This window comes from Melanotaenia boesemani, chromosome 18 (assembly GCF_017639745.1).
Source record: "Melanotaenia boesemani isolate fMelBoe1 chromosome 18, fMelBoe1.pri, whole genome shotgun sequence".
Taxonomy (NCBI): domain Eukaryota; kingdom Metazoa; phylum Chordata; class Actinopteri; order Atheriniformes; family Melanotaeniidae; genus Melanotaenia; species Melanotaenia boesemani.
In genome coordinates, this window is record NC_055699.1 from 17,835,276 (window position 1) to 17,856,062 (window position 20,787).

Genomic DNA, 20,787 nt, shown 5'->3' on the forward strand with positions numbered 1-20,787 from the left:
ATATAACTCCCCTTGGCTTACCCAAATTCCCCTTTGGGGATTAATAAAGCTAAACCTTAACCTTAAGCTTACATTTACACATTTTTTTTTCCTCAGGGTCCAATCGTGTTGAGCCAGTTGGAGGAAGTGGCTCCAGTTTTGCACTACAAGAACTCCATCAATGACAAAAACGAAACGAAAGAGATGAACTGACACAAAGCTCATTGTTGCATACCTGATTGTAGAAGATTTTACTTTTAAGATAGCTCTGGTATGATGGACGTGTCTTCTTCACTGAGCTACAAAAAGAACAAAGAACTTGGCTGATCAAACTTATAGGAAGCAGCTTACTGTGTATTTTTCTTGAGATTCCATGAAAGTACACATAAATAGTACATGTGAACTGATCAGCCATCTGTGACCACTTCAGAAATACTTGTAATAAATGCAGGCTGTCAAGTGTCCCCCAACTACTTCAACATCATATTTCAACATTGAAATATGAAGATTCTCTAGTATGAAGACGAGTGATAAAATATCAATTTTGGCCTCACATTAAACAGGATAATATTCAGGCCAGCTTGATTTGTATTGGATATATGTCTGCTAGCCGGTGCTTAGTGTAATGAAGTGGCTCACAAATCAGGCTGTAATGGCCGCCTACTTACACATATTGCTTAATTAAAGGTTGTGGGCTTATTAGCATGTGTCTGTGGCACAGGCTGCAGGAAGATGGGGAGCGGTGCTGATGTCGTTCAGGGCTTGGCTTTCAAGGTTTTATAGATAGCTAACCTATCATACTAAAGCCATAGCCCCTCTAAAATCGTATCTTAATAACCTGTCATTTTCATTGATGATGATTTCCTTTTATGTGTGGCCATTAAGGATCAAGTTCTGGGTCCTGCTGGATGTCGAAAGTGGCCATTCGTGCTCATCATTAATGAGAACACACCTTACTTTGGCCTTGAAGTTGTTCCTCACCTCTGTATTTAAACCATCACCATGATGGCCCCAGGGACACGTGGCACAGTGCATGTGGACACACACATAACACACACACACCCAAGATCCACAGAGCTCTGATAGACAATTAAGCCTTTATTAAAAGTCCTAATAATATAAGAAGAAACTGGATAAGGAAAAGTGCAACTTGTTTTTACACACAGACCTTTTAACCTTCATAAAATCAAATTGCTCAATGTATCTTGGTAAAACTTCAGCATTTTGGAGGATATGTTGGACTCATCCTGCATCCTGTCCTATACTGTCTGCCTTTGACACTAGCCAGAGCCTGTAGAGCTAATGCGCTTCAATTAGAGATCACTCCATTAACAGTGACAGAGCTACACCCCCCAATTCAATCAGCGCATTAATGAACACTAAGCAGATTCGCAGCAGCTCGTCTCCTCTGACTGTCCTGCGATATACTTGGACCACTTTCCCGAACTTCTCAGTTTCTTCTCAGCATACCCTATTCCTTTGTTTAAAAGTGAGTGTAACACGATGGTGGTCTAAAGGGCAACTTCAACATGGCTGAATAACAAAAATATTCCACAGTTCTTCTATTTGTTTTGATATGTTTCTCTTTCATGTAAAGCTATTAAATTTGACGACTGGCTCCTGCTTCTTCTCCTGCTTTCTCTCTCATTTGATGTCTTCTAAGAGAATCATCACCTTTTTCTATTCATGATCATCAAAACAATGCCCTGTGCAATATGTTCAAAACTGAGAGGAGCGCAGCTTCAGAGGGGGCAAAGGTATTTCACTGGTTCAAATATTTGATTGTTAATGACAAACACCATTTCACCGCAATTTAAATTTTAAATTGATCCCTGGGAGCAATTATTACTGAGGGAGAAAAACATGCCGCTAGGTCTCTGCGCCACACATTTGCTGATTTAAGTTAAAAGAAAACCTTTTTGCAGTGCTATCATAAGGGAGCTGCAACTTTTTGAAGTGAGTGCCTGAATTTGCTTACAGCCAAGCCAACCTGGGGATGTTGCTGGAGAGAGTGGGAAAAAAAAGGGGGTAAAATAAAACATAAAAAGAAAAAAATAACACTTTGTCTAATTCTATATTTATGTAGCCCTCAGCTGGAGGTATTCACATAAAACAGTTTGTATTCAGAAATGCTGTGGTGATCGTTATGCTGAGCGTAGAGATAGGCAACTCTCCGGGCACGGTTGCCGGGTGCAGCTCAGCCTTATTCATATGAATTAAAGTTACTCAATTCAATAGAAGGGATTGAAATTCCTACTTTTGCTGTTCTTTTTCTTCTTTTTCTTCTTTTTCTTTCCAAACCTTCAATGATCTTAAGGCTACCACTAAAGTATTTCTTTTGATGAAGAATTTTTATACAGTTTGTTTTGTGCATACATGCCTGTATTTACACAACTTCACTTATACCTTCTTGTTTGATGTTGAAATAAAATTTTAATTTGGAAGCGGTGTTCTGATTATTATTTTTTTTAAATCAAAGAGAAGCCAGAGACCTTCAGCAAAACATGAGAGCATAAACAATATTTTCACAATGAAAAAAAAAAAAGAAAGTTAAAAAAGAAAAAAAAAAAATCTATCATATTTTAAATTGTTTGGATATTTTAGCATACATGTAAATGTAAGAATCTTATACCATGTACTATTCATGTTACAAGATTCTTTATATTTATCCCAAACCATTTACACTGACTGGTCACTTTAACATAATTTCAATTGCTTTTAGTACAAATATCTAATCAGCCAATCACATGACAGCAACTCAGTGCATTTAGTCATGTAGACATGGTCAAGTCAACTTCCTGAACACTGAACATCTGAATGAGGGGATTTAAGTGACTTTGAACGTGGCATTATTTTTGGTCTAAACAATTCAGGAACTGCTGATCTACTGGGATTCTCACACAAAACCATCCCTAGGGTTTACAGGGAATGGTCTGAAGAAGAGAAAATATCCAGTGAGAGGCAGTTGCCGGGATGAAAATGTCTTGTTAATGTTTGAGGTCAGAGGAGAACAGGAAGGCTGGTTAGAGGTGATACAAAGGCAACAGGAACTTAAATAACTACTGTCTCCAAACATGATATGCAGAATATGATCTCTGAACACAAAACACATCCAAGTTTGAAGCAGATGAGGTACAGCAGCAGAAGACCACAGTTCCATGGCCAGTCCATAGCTAAGAACAGGAAACTAAGGCTACAAATTACACCCATTCACCAAAACTGGACAAGGTGTCTGAGGTTTGATGAGTCTCCATTTCAGCTCCACATTAAGATGGTTGGCTCAGAAACTGGCTTAAATGGCATGAAAGAAAGGACCATTCCTACTTTAAATGAATGAATGAATGAATGAATGAATGAATGAATGAAATAAAAAAATGTGTACCAGTTATCACAAAAAAATAATCCCAATTCAACATTTTCAAAAACAAGTAATTCTACTGCTTATAAGTACATTAGAAAAAACATAAGTTGGCTTTCACTGTTTTGTTCCGTATCCATTATGCAAACATACAAGCACACAATTCCATATCCTTTGTCCCATATACATACACATACACAAATATATGCACACATACACCTACATAAACATATTACATATTACATATATATATATATATATATATATATATATATATATATATATATATATATATATATATATATATATATATATATATATATTCAACACACATGCTCTGCTTTATATGTAATTGTATACAAGTATTTTTGGCCTTGTATTAATGGTTCAGGGTGCTGGGGGTGTAATAGTGTGGGGGGTATTTCTTTGGTGCACTCTGGGCCACAATTGGGCCCAACTGAACATACTTTATGACCACAGTTTACCATCTTCTGATAACTACTTCCAGCAGGATAATACACCGTGTCACAAACCTCACACCATCTCCAACTGGTTTCTAGAACATGACAATGAGTTCACTGGACTCCAACGGCCTCCACAGTCACCATATCTCAATCCAATAGAGCAGCTTTGGGATGTGGTGGAACTGGGGATTCTCAATATGGATGTGCAGCTGACAAATCTGCAGCAACTGTGTGATGCTGTCATGTAAATATGGAGCAAAATCTCTGAGGAATGTGTCCAACACCTTGTTGAATGACACAGACAATTAAGGCAGTTTTGAAAGTAAAAGTGGGTCCAACCCTGATATTAACAAGGGGTACCTAATTAAGAGGCCAGTGTGTGTGCACAAAAGAACATCTACTGATCCTCTGCTCCATTCCACCTGCAACACCAGTGCTGTGCTGACATTTACTGTCCTGTAGAAGAACAGTAATATGCAAAACAGATATAGATTTTAGACCTTCATCAGGTTATTATGCCAAAGCTGTATTCTCTTCACTGACCCTGAACATGATTTCCTGGTGCTTAAGCCGAGAAAAGAAAAACATCCTTGATTGGGTTGTGCTACAGTTTCGACATCGTGCCATATTTTTGTGGCATCTGGATAGATCATGTGCCTCTCTACACACATATTTATTTATTTTTCCTCATCCAGAGCAGTGTCAGGGAGGCAGATGTCCTGCTCACAGGAAAAAATAATTTTCGGTGAAAAAAGGGGAGGGGGAGGCGAAGAGAAAAATATATGAATATGCAAATCTTGTCACAGTGTGGAACCTTGTAATGAGTGGGAAATGTTGTCGCCATCTTTCATTATGCAGAGGTCATTGCTTTATGCCAGGCAGCTGGGCCCAGCTTCTTCCCTGTGAGTCCCCCCCCCCCCCCATCGTTCCTGTCATCTCACACACAACTTGAACCAAATATCCATACACACACCCTGCATGTTGCAGTTGTTAGAAAAAGACTTAAAGCTTTTATTGATTCTTCACATCATCTCACTTAAACAAAACTAAAAAAAAAAAAAATCCCAGGTCTTTTATGCTTATTTCTTTCTTTCCTTTTACTTTTTGTAATTCCCAAAATCAAATCAGTAATTTATAAAAGAGATAGAAGTGGTGACTGAAGAAGTAAGCAACTGTCAAATGTGCATTATTAAATAGTGGAAAGTACATGGCTCCAGTTGTCACTCTAATAGAGCTTCACAGTAATCTGCATAGATCTAAATTCCTGCGGGACGGATGGTTTTACTTCACAATAAATTGCTTTATTTGTAGGTTGCAAACTACAAACAAATCAGTTGACAGTTATGGTCATCATTTGAAAAAAATACCAAGTGAAGCAGGGTGGGGGTAGCATCATGCTGTGGAGGTGCTTTTTGGGCGAGAGAATACCTCTTGGCTATGTTCACTTAGGTTATGCCTCTTAGGCTATGTGACTCTTATCACATAGCCTAAGAGGCATAACATTTATTTGCTAAAGAATCACTGCAAATCACTGGAAGAAGAGACGAGAAGATGACTGAAGATTTACAGCAGGCAAAAGAGAAACATTTGTTTGGACTCATGAAGAAGTCGAGCTTCTTCTTCAAGTAAGGGTGAACTATAAAGCAAAAAAGAAAAAAAAAATGAGGAAGGCATGGACTAGGAATTGATGCGTGCTCGTCACATTGACGTCATATCCTCCAGTGGTGTGGTTACACTGTCCTCACAGAACACAGACAGTAGAAGTTTCAAACCTATCCACCTTGGTGCCTGGTTTCAGACATGACTGGTTTTATGGGGACTAATCCCTGGTTTTGTGGGGATAAAAGGGTGGATTGCTGGAATACTTATGCAGTTTTACTGCAATTCGGCTCTGTGGGGACGGCCCCTTAATGAATAAAGTATTTCTGTTGCACTAGTCACCTCAGAATGGGGCAGCAGCTCATGGCTTTGGACTAAAAACACAAAGCTGAAATGATGCTGGAGTTTCAGGAACTCTCCTTGTGTAGTTAAAGTAAAGCTCAACATATAAGGGTGTATTTTCTAAATTATGTTTATTTTGAATAAAAAAAAAATCACCATGTCATTGTGGGTTGTTAAAGTATAGTCATTTAAAAATATGTTTACATGACTTTAACATGTGCAAAAGGTCTGAACCTGTTACATATGACAAATGCTAATGTGAATCATGAATCCACCAGGCTGATCATGTGTGGATCTTGTGTGTAAGGGTTTGCAATGCAGCTCCTTTGAACTGAAAGTTGAAAAAGTGGGCACAGCTCGTGGCTGTTATAATTCTTGCTTTCCTTTTGATCAAACCTTTTGTTTGTCGTAGACTGCTGAGACAGCTCGCTGCTGTTCTGTCTCCTCTCGCAACAGCTTTCCTGAAATTTCCGCTGGCGTCTCCCCGACATTGAGCTATGGGGCTAATCATTAGGTAAAACCGTCTTCCTCTCTCATGCACTCTTCAAATATTCCTGGGTCTGAATGCTAAAAATGTAATGAACTTCACGGTTCATTGTGTCTGACATTGCTTAATTAATGGGTGCATTTAAAGTACATAGGGCCTCGGTAATTGATTTATATGCATGGTTTGCACATACAGCTGTTAGCTCCTGTAGGAGACTCATCACTCAAAATGTGGCTGTACCGATGATGTGCTGGGTAGATGATATCAGGATTTTCTGTTGGCCTATCAAGCCCTGGGAAAGAATTGTTATATTTTAGCATGTGTTGCTTCAACACCACTTAAAAATATGTGCCTGGGAATTTTAAAATTATATTATTCACCAAATAATTTTAATGAATGTTTGCCTGCAAATGTTTTTCATGTGCAAACATTTTCCCTCCTGTAAAGTCTGGTTTCTTACTTTCCTGACATAAAGCTTATGGATGAGAATGAAAACGGGCATCACCAGAAAGACATCACATTTTAAACAGAATATTGTGTCTGAATTTTAATTCTGCATTTGTTTGTAAAGTTAACAGAAACACATGTCACTCCAACTTCAAGTGGAGCAACATGTTGATGTATTTACATGCAGTTTTTCTGTTACCAGACACACCGTTCTGTGTGACAGTTAAATGATGCTTTTTCTTTTTTTTTTTATATGATTGCCCTACTTCAGGTTAAAATGTTTCCAATAATTGTCATAGTAGCATTAAATGTTTTGAAGCTATCTAAACCTGATTAATACGTTGCACAAAATAATGTGTAAGAAATCCTGATATTTACTTATTTTATATTAAATTTATTTTCATAGATGAATGAATAGGTGGATTTAACTGTGGACTAAAGTAAATGTGGCTGTAATAGTAATTTTTACATTTTAATTTTTGTATTTTTTTCTTTGTTCTATATTTATTTATATATTAAAAATTCTCCCCTAGGATTAAAATCGTCTCAGCATCTGTTAGCCAAAGAAATCAGTATTACGGAAACAAAAAGAAAAAATAATCTTATCCTTTTTATGTGTGTAAAAAATATAATTTAAAATACAGGGAGACCACAATTACTCCTGAAACCTCCAGATTCTCTTTGTGCCACCTTTGCAACGTTAGCATTTAGCCTTCATTGACTTTGGCCTTTATGCTTAGCTCGGGCATACACATTGTGGTCATAATTATTGTTTTTGTGGAGATGTGGAGGTCACTGGCCCTTAACCATTATTTGGTTTTGGACAGACTCTCTGAAGGGCTCAGATCAATCTCTCACCTAGAGAACATTCAAGCATATTTCTATCACCATCATATTGATTTTTCACTGAGCAGACCCTGGTTGTGTGTGTCAGTGTGTGTCAGTGTGTGTGAAGTGTTTTCATACTGGGGATGCAGCCTGCAGCACACACACACACACACACACACACATATATATGCACAGTATGGGCCAATATTCTCAGAAGTGCACACACACACACTCATACTGTACTTGTTCTTTTATTCATTTCTATAGACACCCTTTGGCATTTTTGTGTGTAAAATGCATGCATTGGCATATTCAGTGGCTTTGGAGCTCTAACACACACACATTCACACATCTACTCCTTGTTAAAGCAGACACCAAGTGAACCATGTCCTCTCTGGGACCAGGTGTCTTGCTTTCTTTATTACACACACTAATCAATACAGACTGGCCTGGTGTTGAGGCCTGCCATCCTTCCATCTTACCTCTGTGGCCTTCTTTCCCATTGCACCCCCCCCACCCCCACCACCACCTCAACATCCATCATTCATCGACTCCTTTGCCTTCTATCTTGAATTCCATCCATCCACCTGCCTTTGCATCCATTATCCCTTATCCCATCATCACATGATCCAACCATCATTCCATCCATCGGATTTTCTCGCTCTCTGTCAACTCTTTGACTCAGAGGGAAAAGAGTGATAACTAGGGTGAGAAAGTGGGGTGTGAGGAGTACAAGAGTAGTGTGTAGGTATGTGTGAGTGGGTTGTTATTGTCATCTATAACATTGCCGGACAGGGGAGGGTGATTTGGATTTAAATAATGTATTAGTTTTTCAGAGCTACCATCCACAATGCCTCACTACACTATGAAACATAATAACTTAAAGGCGGGTTTGTGTTTGTGTGAAGGTGAAAAAAGTGAGGAGTGAGGAGAAAAAAATAAGATGAAATTTCGTCTCTTTTAGATGCAAATTGGGTTACATGTAAAATGGTCTGATGCGGAGTGATCGGGTCAAATTGTGCTCCTTCTGTTGTTTAGCAATAAAGACAAGAGTCTTTTATCGCTCCCGAGTGTTTCAAACACACAGAAAGTCGAGCTGTGGAGAAGAATTGGAGCTGAGGGCTTTGGCACAAAAGAGGTGGTGAGGCAGAGCAGGCGGGGAGGGAATAAAATATTGTGATGGAATTTGTCAAAAGCCAATAATCATTCTGGTGCAGGAGAAGAGTACTATATCAGAGCACCGAATCAATATCACATTACTTTGAGTATGGGAGTATATACAAGACTCATCAAATTGATTATTTTCGATGCTACAATGGCAGTTTCATTTGCAGGAACCCTCAACAACAACTATAGTTCAATTACTGGGGCTGAGAGTGAGTTGGGGGGGTGGGTAAAAAGAAAAAGAGAGAGAGAAATACAGCAAGAAAAATGGATATTTATTTGACTAAAATAAAGATTTCCCTGGAATGGAAATGAGGAATGATGTGTCACAGTCAAGCTCTGGTTAAAAGATGACTCGTGTCATCGGACATTGAAATTTCATGAATATATTTTCTGATGGTTTGGGAAAAACAGAATTCATCATGAAGTTTTTACACAGGCCATAATGTCACAACAAAGATTAGTCAGTTTTCTAATATATTGTGGCAATATTAAGCATATGCTTCACCTGCCTTCGTAACACACTGGGATGGTTGTAGGCAGGGTGATTCGGGCTTCTTTTAAAACCACTTGCAGCTAAAATGAATAAATAATAAATCTAGAAGAACATCTATCACTAAATCTTATAAAACTTCATCCATTTATTCATTTTTATTACATATATTTTGAGCATAAACCAGCTTAAACAGTAAATAATCTTCTAAATATTTATAAAATAGATAAATAAAGCCTAATCAAATGTTTCAGCTTCTTTAAGTTCATCCCAACTGTTGCTCAGATTGGTCTCCATCTTCTTCTTAATGGCCTTAAGTATTCAATATGGGGCCATCAGGAGAGACAATGCACAGAGACTCCTTAGATGATTAAAAAGTCATTTTCTTAACTGTCCTCCCAGGATTTGTGGGATTTTTTTTTCTTTTTCTTCGTAAGAAAACATTAAATTGCTCCAATCAAGCATAAACGTCTCCTGCTTGTGGTGTAATTTGTACTGCTGTTCGCGTGGTGGGTGCTTATTTGTCATCCTTTTCCTTTGGCGCTTTTCCCAACCGTCTTGATCAACAATTAATGGTTGAAATTGCTTCCCTGTTACTTATGGCTATGGAGACAGATGCAGCAATGATGTGGAGAAAAAAAAAGTTGGAGAGTTTAATTGAAGAACAAAAGTAAGATTTATTTAACTTTTTAGTTCTAACATTCTAATTGTTGTTCATATTCATTCTTATAGTTTTGCAGCATGCAACGTACTGTATAGTTCAAGTTCATTTATTACAGAAATGCACAACCACAATGGGTAACTTTTTCTTTCATGTCCATATGTCCCCCCACGTCTACCTTTCTGCTCTCTCTGCTCCTCTGTCTCTCTCCCCCACTCTGTTCTTTTACACAATGACCTTTAGTGCTCTTTTCTTCATTGCAGGGACAGGCTGGGGCCTGGCATCTGATAGAATCAATATTCTATTATGATAGTGCGTGGAGCGTGTGGGGCTTTACAACTCAGCTGTAATAGTCTCTCTATTTCATCCCGTGGCAGCCATGGCCTGAGGGATCATCCAGGCTTCTCCAGGCTCTATGCTCCCAGCATAGCCCCATTTCCATTAACGTTGCGGGCTTCTGCCTACCAGGGGACAATCTGTGTGACCGATGGATGGGGTTGAGAAAGGGTCCAGCCAGGGTGCAATGTGTGTCAATAGACTGTATAATAGCCAGGCCTGGGTGAAATGTTAGTTAAATGGCTTTCTGGTTTTTAAAGAAGCAAGATGAGAATATATCCTATTTTTCTTATTTGGTTTTGCTGCTTTCTTACGATCAAATTCATCTGTAGGTGAATTGAAACTAAATCAACAAATAGGGAATATCCAGTTCTCATAATAATGTTATCAGAGTGATTTTTTTAGATAAACTGTCCAAACAAAATGGTCCTTTGTTGATTTTAATATTGAGGCCTCATTAACATGGTGACATTTGCTGTGACCGCCAGACAAAGAAGGACTTTAAAACAATAGTTGGTCTAGATGTGGACTTCATTGTCACACTGCACCCTCAACCATACTCCAATATGTATAAGAGTTGTTGATTAACGTGATCCTGGGTTTCACTGCGTTAGGAAGGTAGTGCTAAACTGAAATGTTAAGCTATTAGAGTTCATGACACTAGGCAGACCCCCATAAAATATTCATGCCATTCACAGCTGCCCTCTCAAATAATTAACTAATGGAAGTATTTTACCCAGCAAAACGCAGTTAGGGTTTAAAAAATCCTTGCATGTAAATGTCATTTGGGTGTGGAGTTTGGATGTGATCTTTTAATCTCAAGCAATAAACATTATGAGGTTAACAGGGCCTTTGGTGTCATCCCGAGAGACTTTCATTGAGCTCACATTACAGTCCAATCTATTGGGTCTAAAATGTCAGGACTTGTAGTAAAATGCTCACTAGTTTGTCCTTGTGTGAAATGTTGGAATACATATAAAGCAACAGCTGTCAAGAGCAGACTCTGAAAACCAGTTTAACTTCTGAGGAGTTCCTGTAATTTGTATCCTCATCCTCCTTGAGCCCCATTTGCTTCTGATGCATGTCTTTCTTTCCCGGGGAGGAGCTGTTTCTGACGGCATACATGTTCCTTATTCCTGCAAACTCCACCCCCACCTCTCCATCTGATTGAGCCAGGCGACGAGAGGTACTTGATGAGCCCGTGCTCGTCTTATATTCATCATGATGTAACCGTGAGCAACCCGGATCTAAATTACCTTCGTCTGGCATCATTCCAGCACATGCTATAAATGAGGTAATCGTCCTTGACTATAAAATTAGCATTTTCAGGACTTAATTGCTATCATTACATTTTTTGCGTAATTCTATTAATTTAACAGAATGGGGGGATCAGAGGCTTTTTTATGGTTATAATTTGCAGTAAAACAATGCATTTTCAAGTTTAAAAAATAAAAAAAAGAAAAAAGGTTTGAGGAAAAAGGGATGAGGAAACCATCAGAACCACTCTGGCCTCTCATCAAGAATTTCCATTATCACTTTGTATCATTTTTAAAGGGATTTTTAAAAGAAGCAAAGAAATATTTACAAATACACACACAAAAAAGAAAATCTTCCACTAACATGCTGTCAGACACGAAGATGTGGGTTTGAGTAGGACAGCATGAAAAGCTCTTTCGGGTTGAAAACAGAAAATGCATCAATTATATTCCATCATCACATTGTGCGGGCTAACTGAAGCTTGTGTCTTAATAATGTCGGGCTGGGCTCTATTTTTGCCACGCTTTTTTAGCATTGTCTGCCTCCTTTGTGCATTTATGTACATGATGTCAGCTACACTCAGTAGTGCCGTCCCCAAATAGTATGGTGGAGAGCACGGCGGATGACACGGAACAACGGAGCCATCAACTCCCATTTATGCTTCCTGCGGTGACCTTGCCACAGACGTCTGCAAGGTTCAGAAGTGCGGCGAGCTAAGTGCCAGCTACATTCTGCAACCCGCTGCACTTCCTCGCACTCTGCTGACCTTAAAAGAGTGGCCTCGATTTGGGGGAAGGATACAAACACACAAGCATTCTGCTCTTCCTTGTCTTTTTGCACTTCTGCTGCAATGTCGTATTTTTTATTTTTTTTTTTTTTTATCAGGCTTCAAATTGAAAGTTTAGGTTTAACTTGAATGGATGCAGATTTTTCACAGTTCCTGATAATCAGCTTTGCAGACTTTCAATGGTGTATCTAACTTGTAGATTGAATGGCTCTAAATTAATGATATATACAGCATCTACAAAGGCAGCATATCTTCAAATAGACTTCTGTTTACCAGTTTATATAGTAGATCATATTTTTTATTCACTATAATTTGATACATAAAGCCAGTACTAAAATTCTGAACAAAACCTTTGGTTCTTTTTTTCCCTTAAGTTTAGGGCAAAGTGTTTTGGGGACACCGTTATTGATCAATAAATCCATTTTGTGTGTGCAGTTTCTTTAATTCTTTAATTTATTGCTTAAAAAAAATCCTCAGTGAAAAGTTACATATAACAAGAATGTAGATTAAAGTAAGTGCTGGGCTGAGAATGAACTTTCCCTCTAGTATGTGTTTGAAATTTGCCAAACAACAAGTTTTTACTTGTTCTTAATTCCTCTGACTTATAGGACTTGCAAAAGCTGTTCATAAATCAAACTTTAAAATGTGTAAATTAAGTAAAAAGGTCAGTGTTTTGGACAGTCTATCATCCTCCATGTTGCTGCTATACTTTAAAAAAAGATCACTATATGAAAATTGCCAAGTTTCCTCCAGCAAAACTGTATGAGGTGTTACTTTAGTTCACCTTCTCCTTTCTCACTCGTACCACTCATACTGACTTCTGCTGACACCGACCAGGTGGCATCGTCACAGCGGGTTTCAACGAAGCCTTCCAACAGGAAGCAGGTAAGGCCTGACACTCCAGCCTCAATGCCTAACGTAGCGGTGAAGAACCACTGAGCTTTGTTTTGACTGTGTCAGGCAGCATCAGCTCAAGCGACGGTGTGAGGCACAGAAGACCGTTTCCCCGCAATGGTTCTCCGTATCAGCATCTGGGAAGGGAGTGTGAGCGTGTGCCGCGTCTTCATTGCAGGCATGGTTGGGAGAAGCTGTCAGGTGTGTATGTGCTGGTGGTCATCAGAGCACTACTGACAGGAGCACTTTAGTGCATGAAAGTGAGGAGGCTGATTCACCTCTACACAATACTTCAGTGTCTTTATACTCTATAAGATGCATTAGGTTTTATTCAGACTTTATATGATGAATTTATAGTAATATACTGTTAAAAGAAAGCTGTATTACATGGAAATTCCCCTGTTTTCCACGTGATCAACAAAGTAAATCCTCAGCTGAGGCTACAGAGTTACTTTGTTTGACTTTGGATTTTTCACTGAGGTGTTGAGAGGTAGAAGTCAACATGTTCACTGATGATCTCCATCTATCAACACACTAAGCTTGCTGTATTAAAAGGTTCTGTCTTTAATGCTTCTCATTCTGCAAAGCTGTAGAAAGATTTGAGCCATGACCAATTCAAACTGTCCATTTTCTTAACACAAGACAAATAAAAGAGAAAGACTTGAATCATTTTTAAAGAGTCTTTTTCACTCATATTTGAATGTGACTTAAGTGATAAAGAGTTAAACCTGTTCAAACTTTTAATGGCTTAAAAAGAGATTTGTTGATATGCCTTGTGAGAATTGTTAATGCCAAAATCAAGAGCTCATTGGGCTTGGTGAAAGCCTGACTCTTTGCATGCTGAACAAAGAGGCATTTTGTTGATAAAGCACCGTGCTTGACATTCATCTGTTGTGCAAATTAACATTTAATAGCCATTCACATTTGAATATGGTCTTTTCTTGACACAGTGAGAAACCCACTACGTCAACTACATACACAAGAAGAGGAGGACGAGAGATGGCTTTTGGCTGCGGGTGCTTTTGCCCACCACAAGCAACATTAATTGTTTCACAAAAGCCAACTACGAAGCCCATTTTTCAGTGTTATTTCTTGTTTTCTTTTCCCCCTATAAACAACTTCTTCAGAATTTGTTCATCATTATTTGATGATTTTTTTTTTTTTTTTTTTTTTTCAAGTGCCTGGGGGTCAAAGCCGTGAAAAAAAAAGCCTAAATAAAAGGACCAGTGGGGGGAGGATGATGGCAAACGAGGGTTGTTCTTGATGAGGTATTGTTGCACAGATGACCAACAGAGACTGCCAATGTTTGCCTCTGTTACATACAAGAATGCTGTTTTCCAGCCAAGCTACTGAAACCAATTGAATACTAAAGCACGTACATAAACACAAGTCTTGCTGTTATTAAAATCACAATATACACACACACAAACACATCCATATATATAAACTGTCTATGTAGGTTGTTATGCCACAACTGGCAACCCCTGTTATTTGGCAGCACTTCCGCTGGGCTTCAGCTCAGCAGCGTGGCACCATCTGTCCGTTGGGTGCTGTTTACTTGGTGCTGCTTGACTTCAGCTTGAGAGGAATCCACTGTAGCACTCCTCAGGTGGTTCACATAGTGTTTTAGAGGAAATGTTGTGAAATGTGGCAATAAGCCAAGGTGGTAGCATCAAGAAGAGGAGAGGCCCTGAGTGTTGCATCAGTGTGCTTCTCTGGAGCCTATCACCATCTTCCTCAGGTGTGACACAAGTGACAGCAGAGTTGGAACAGTAGTTAGCACCTGGAGGTCAGACAGAGTTAGACTCAGTAAACCCTTCCTCCTGGTCAGGATCAGGTGCTTTCCTTGAGGTTGAGAGATGAGGGAACCCTGATACAAAGCATTGACCCTGAGTAACGTGTTTCTACGTGTGTGTGCCCACCAAAGAAGGGGGCATCTCTTCCTGATTGAGACTGATGCATGCCGATTGGTTGCCAGGTTGTTCTCAGCGGCGGCGGCGCAGTGTCAGGTGAAATTAGCAGCTGTCAGTGCAAGACCCTCAGACCTTGGGGATTCATTAGAGACAACCTCCCCCATTCAAACACACTGACAACCCTTCACACTTACACCCTTACTTCACATACACGGTCGACACACTCCATTTTCGTCTGATCCAAATAGTGACTCCAAGCTAAAAGTCTCACCAAGTCCAAAAGATATGGTGAACATTCGTGTGTGTGTGTGTGTGTGTGTGTGTGTCTTTCCCTGTGTAAATGTGTGATGCTCCAGGGTCATTTCAGCCAACACCACACCAGCTAGAAAAATATCAGTCACAAGTATCTTCCTCTATCCCACAAGCTTGTTGTCAATTTAAATAAAATTTATCACTCTTTGCTTTTATTTTTTCCTCCTAGTTTGACAGAGAGGTGCCCACATAATGAAAAATTCAGCTTTTTTTTTTTTTTTTGGTGTTGCTACTGTAAATCAAGGATGTACCCATGGTGTTCATGCAAACTAGTGTTGGAAGAAAGCTGGAACTTGTGAGCAAACCTGCAGGAATGCCCTTGATGGACAAAACAATGTTGTAATTATCTTCATTAGAGATATTTAAGTACAGGAACCAGGCAGGATGCATAAGTGTGCAATCTTAAACTGTAGGATGCTGCATAAAATGTGCAGCCAATGCCAGGCTTTAAGTTACAGATGTGTTGAGATCGTGAGTTTCACTTCAGTCAAATCAAATGACCGTCTGCCACTAACATATCATGTTGTGCTTGTTTTGCATTGATTCATTTCCTCGTTGATGCAGTTGCTGTCATAACCACCAGAGGCTGCATATCATTTTAATGTACATAATGTCCATATTTGGCTGCGTGCTCATTTGCCACATTAGCACATTCTGAGGACGAGGACGAGGACCCTTCCTTGTTTTCATTCCAGTGGTGAAAACAACTGTCAGCACATAAAGCAGTATTGGATTTGTGCTCAGACATCAGATTGTTTTTGGTATTAAGAGATGAGGTGTTGCAACCCTTGGCTTGCTTTCCCCCTTAGTGCTTCAATTGCTGATGTAGTGTTAAGACTGCAGAGACAACTGAAAAGTTGTTAGCTCAATGTTTCTGATCCCCCCTCTCAGTTCAAGTCCACTTGCCCTATTTGGACGGACCATCTAATCATTCCACCAATACTCCAAAGCTTCACTTGTCTTTTGTTGTGAACATCTTGCTCTTTAACCTCCTGTTTGTTGTTTATCCTGTTTTTGGTAGATATACTGTATGTGTTTGTGACTGTACTGCTAGCATGCGAGGCATCATATTCCAATGTTTTAATATCCACCTAGGTCCTGATTTCATTGGGATTATTTTTTTTATCCAACTAATATTGTGCCATCTGGTTAAATTTTACCTCCCCTTCTTCCTGGCTAAGCCAGGTGGCTGCGGTTGCTATTACAAAAGGAGCCTGTTGTCCCCAGGTGGACATAGCACACATGCTATCAGTAATTTTTGGCATCATCCTAGATTTGCTCTGGCAGGTGAAAAGCTGCTTTCCACTGGCTTCTTTCCCTTTTCTCCTTTCTTGCATCAGTGTGTGCCACTAATTTCAATTCCTACATGTTTTACTATCACCAGCTTCTCCTGACCCCCTTCCTTTTCAGGCCATAGTTTGCAGCCTAGATCCCTGTTTACTCCTCCCTTCGCCTTTCTTCCTTGCCTTTTTTATTATTCGTTTGATTGTGTACATTAAAGCCTCGACACGCTTGTTTAGTGGCAAACATGACCGGATGGTAAATCACAGATAAACCTTTTCTGGAGAACACTGACAAAATTTAATTTGTTGTTGGAAAAATGTCAATGTCATACATTTATATGTGAATGAACTGGGCGGGATGAAAGTGAGCGTGTGTCTGCTCATCCACACATTTAAAGTGCGTCAGTAAAAATGATTTGATACAGAATTTTGTGCCAAAGTGTTTGAACAAGGGTCCATTTGCCCTCATGAGTTCCTTCTTAATCCAATGTCTCCCAGTTTAGGAGTACATAGCTCAACACAGAAGCTCTGCTCATTAGAATTACAGACATTAGTTACAACCAAAGGAACTCTATTTCACGCACACATCTCCCCGACTGACTAAATGAAGCTTTGCAAATCCTCTCCAGCTTTTAATAGCTGCCGCTAATATTACAGGTCACAACTGATTGCACCCTCAGACTCAGATTTGGCTGATCAAACACAGCCAGAGATTATCTGTGTTATTTACGCTTGTGTATCGCTCTGGTATAAACACACATTTATGGAAATGCCTCCCTTTCATGGTAATACACTTTATAATGATTTATGGTAGAGCAATTCATGAAAAATATGGCAACATTAGCAGCACCAACTCACAATTCAAAGCTGCGGCCTTTTTTTTCTTCACTGTTTGCTGCTGGGAAATTTTACTTTCAAATGTGCATGTCCATATACATCCAGCCACAAAGGTTTATGTTCCACAAACACGAGTGGTCTGCACTATAGCATAATGGTACCACTTTTACAAATCAGTTACAAAATCTGAAGTGAATAATGTGATGCATGTCTAATTACCCAACAATACAGAAGCTTTAGGGGGCCTTGCCAAGGAAAAATTGAGCTAACACATACATTACCACTCAAACACATACACATTGATATATATACAGACCAAAACATACATAATTTCTTTACAGTCCTAGAAAATGCACAATTCAAAACAACGTGAAGTTACAGGTACTGAATGTACCAACCAGTGAAAATAAAGGATTATTTTGTTGCTGCATTTTGGGCCTGTGAGTGCAAATGTGTGCATATGTGTGTGTGTGGGCACCGCTGCCACGCACATAGGCAGGCAACCAGGCAGGCCTCACATTGCCCAAAGCTACTCGGTAAGGATTCCCGATAAGGAGAATTAGTCAAAACTTGTGAGCTGCCAGTCAGCGCCAATTAAACTTTAATCTTGGGCTGAAACAGGCACAAATAAATTAAACCCTTGTGAGCAGCAATGTGCGCTCTCCTGATAATAGGGGATTGAAGTCGTCTCGGAGCGAGGCTGTATGTTCCCCAGCTCAGCCATGGCAGGCAGGGGAGCAGAGGGAACACGGGTAAGGCTGATGACAGAGTGAACTGAAAGGAACTCTGGAAGTTGACAGAAACAGACACGGATACTCACAGGAACACACACATTTACAGGAATCATTGATCCTGGTTCTTAAAAACAGGTGTTTACATGCCTGATGCAAAAGCAGTTAAGAAGGAAACATTGCTAAATAAGCTGATTTCCCCTGTGTACTGTAAACAAAAACTTTGTTCTGCTTGTGCATTTGCATTTTGGAAGGATTTATGCAAATATCAGAAAAGATCCTTCCACCTTTATTTTTTTTTCTTTTCACGGTACACGCTTAAATGTTCATTAGAAATACCAACCAGGCATGCAATTGACCTCCGTAGGTCCAATACTCTGCATAAAGCCAGCCTATTTATTGTAAATGTCTTTGGACAATCTGGAAGTGGAATCACATGGGGCATTGCTGTGTGTGGTGGAATTTGATAACAAAACCATGCGTGACGCTCCTGCTACCAAATGGAAATGATATTTTCAATCATGCTCAGGCATGGAAAAAGAGAGTAAAAGTATCAGCCGATGTAATATTAATAATAAAGAAAGATCTACTCCTCATATCAGCCAGAGGAAATGCTTTTAATGTTGCAATACTCAAATGTATAGTTGTCTCCGTGCACACTGTGTCGAGGGGGATATTTCATTAATATTTTTTAATGAATTAGCATCCTTATCTCTATTTCCTGTGCCTGACCTGTGCTAGCCTGGTGTTTAATTTCAAAGTAATTTTCTTGCTATATGAGCGTACCGCTTGTGTATTAATGTCATGGGCCTCGTCAGCCAATGCCATGATTTATTCCAGAGTAGCGGTCACATACATCCTAATATCTTCCAAATAAGCCCCAGAGAAATGCTGTAATGAGAAAACAATAACATTAACAATATTAGCAACAATAATGAAAATAATTGCCGGTGAAGCAACAATGGTAATCACACATGGAGAAATACCTCTGTGTTTGACCGAATCGTACACAATTATCATGCATGTGTATATAATATAATTAATTCTATGTCTGAGCCTCTTAGCCTGAGGCGATCAGCATAGAATCAGTTTTGTATGTATAATAGATCAGAGCACAGTTCATGAATAAAACAAACGTGGGGACTATGCTGCAGTGACTGTGAATGTTTGTCTTTGGACAGCAGAATCAAAGTGAACATGTAATATTGTGATAATCCATACTTGATGAATTCAAGGGGCTGACTTGCCTTAGCTAAGTTCAGCTAATTTCCAGACATGGCTTGCCTCCATAATTGAGTTTCCAATAACATTATGATTATTCCAGCCCACAAGATAATTGAATTCAAGGTATTTTTTTCTTCTTAACACTGCAATATTGTAGATGTGTGATTATTATGCATTTGTATGTAGATTTCAGTGCCTTCCTGAAACTCATCACTTTTCTTCTAACTGGATTTCCTATATTGTAGCATACATTTGGCTCATAATAAATGACGGGATCCCCTCTCCTTATGAGCACAGAGTCAATTATTCCAAAAAGTTCATTTTTATATCAATTTTACCTCTCATAATGACATTGCAAAGGAGATTTTCCCCTAAAAAGTCAATTCAAAAAGTCTACCCTGCGACAACCTGTTTGTCATTCTCATTATACGTGAAAAGTGAATATTTTTACTGTTGAACTCATCAAATTCACATCACTGCCAACACTCCACCCGCACATCCAGTTAGATCCTGCTCAAGAAATGCTACCAAACTTAGGCACTACGGCCCCAATTCTCATCTGTTGCATAATGTAGATTGTATAGGCAGGAGCGGTGCGAGTGTGAATGTAATTTTCATTAGGCTGATAGAAGCCTCACAGATGCAGCCTGTGCATAGGGGTGTAGCAGGGGGCACAAAGCAGAGCAGGGAGTCGGCTGCTGAATATGGGAGCACTGCAATATTCTTTTCAGAGGCAAACTGTAACAAAACCGCCTTTCTTGCACCTCTAGGTGAAATAGTTGGCATCTTCTGTGCCACTGCATAAAATAATAAGTAACAATGAGAAGTCGAAACATTCATTAATTCATATAGTAGTGACTACAATCCCCCAAAAGTGGGAAATTATTAACCAAATCAGCCTCCATCAAAGCCTGCCAGAAGTGCTTTTGAGTCTTGTGTTTCACCATTAGCATAGCATTAGCTGCTTGTGCTAACCATCACATTGGACGAATGGCTGGACAGCTAGTTGCTGCTTTAAGCTACTGGGCACACATGAATGGTTGTGAATGGAAGATCTATCCATTCTCATCATTCCGAGTAGCCACAGGGCCCGTACAACGAGGATGGCACCAGCCAAGACATTATGCCAGAGTTTAGCTGTTGTTTTGCATAAATGTTGAATCATGCCAGCGTCCTTTTTAGTGTGTAACAACAGCCTGCACTGATATTGATTTAATGCTCACTAATATTTAAACTGCCCTGGGGGATCAATGCTGTTGAACATGATTTAATATGGCCTACTAGTGCAGATATAAAAACAGTCACAACACGGAAAATCAATTTTTGGTGTCTGGTTTAACTTTTTTGCAGACATCAAATCATAGATTTTACTTCAAACTTAAAATCACTAA

General features: G+C 39.3%; 1 protein-coding gene across 1 annotated transcript in view; it reads left to right on the top strand.

The window, feature by feature from the left end:
* ofcc1 (orofacial cleft 1 candidate 1) overlaps window positions 1–2,356 on the top strand; it is a 74,924-nt gene extending 72,568 nt beyond the window's left edge. The window contains exon 24 of the mRNA XM_041968410.1: window positions 97–2,356. Coding sequence (XP_041824344.1) covers window positions 97–164 — 68 coding nt within the window. The 3' untranslated portion in view covers window positions 165–2,356. The remainder of the gene's footprint in view (window positions 1–96) is intronic.
* The last annotated feature ends 18,431 nt before the right edge of the window (window positions 2,357–20,787 follow it).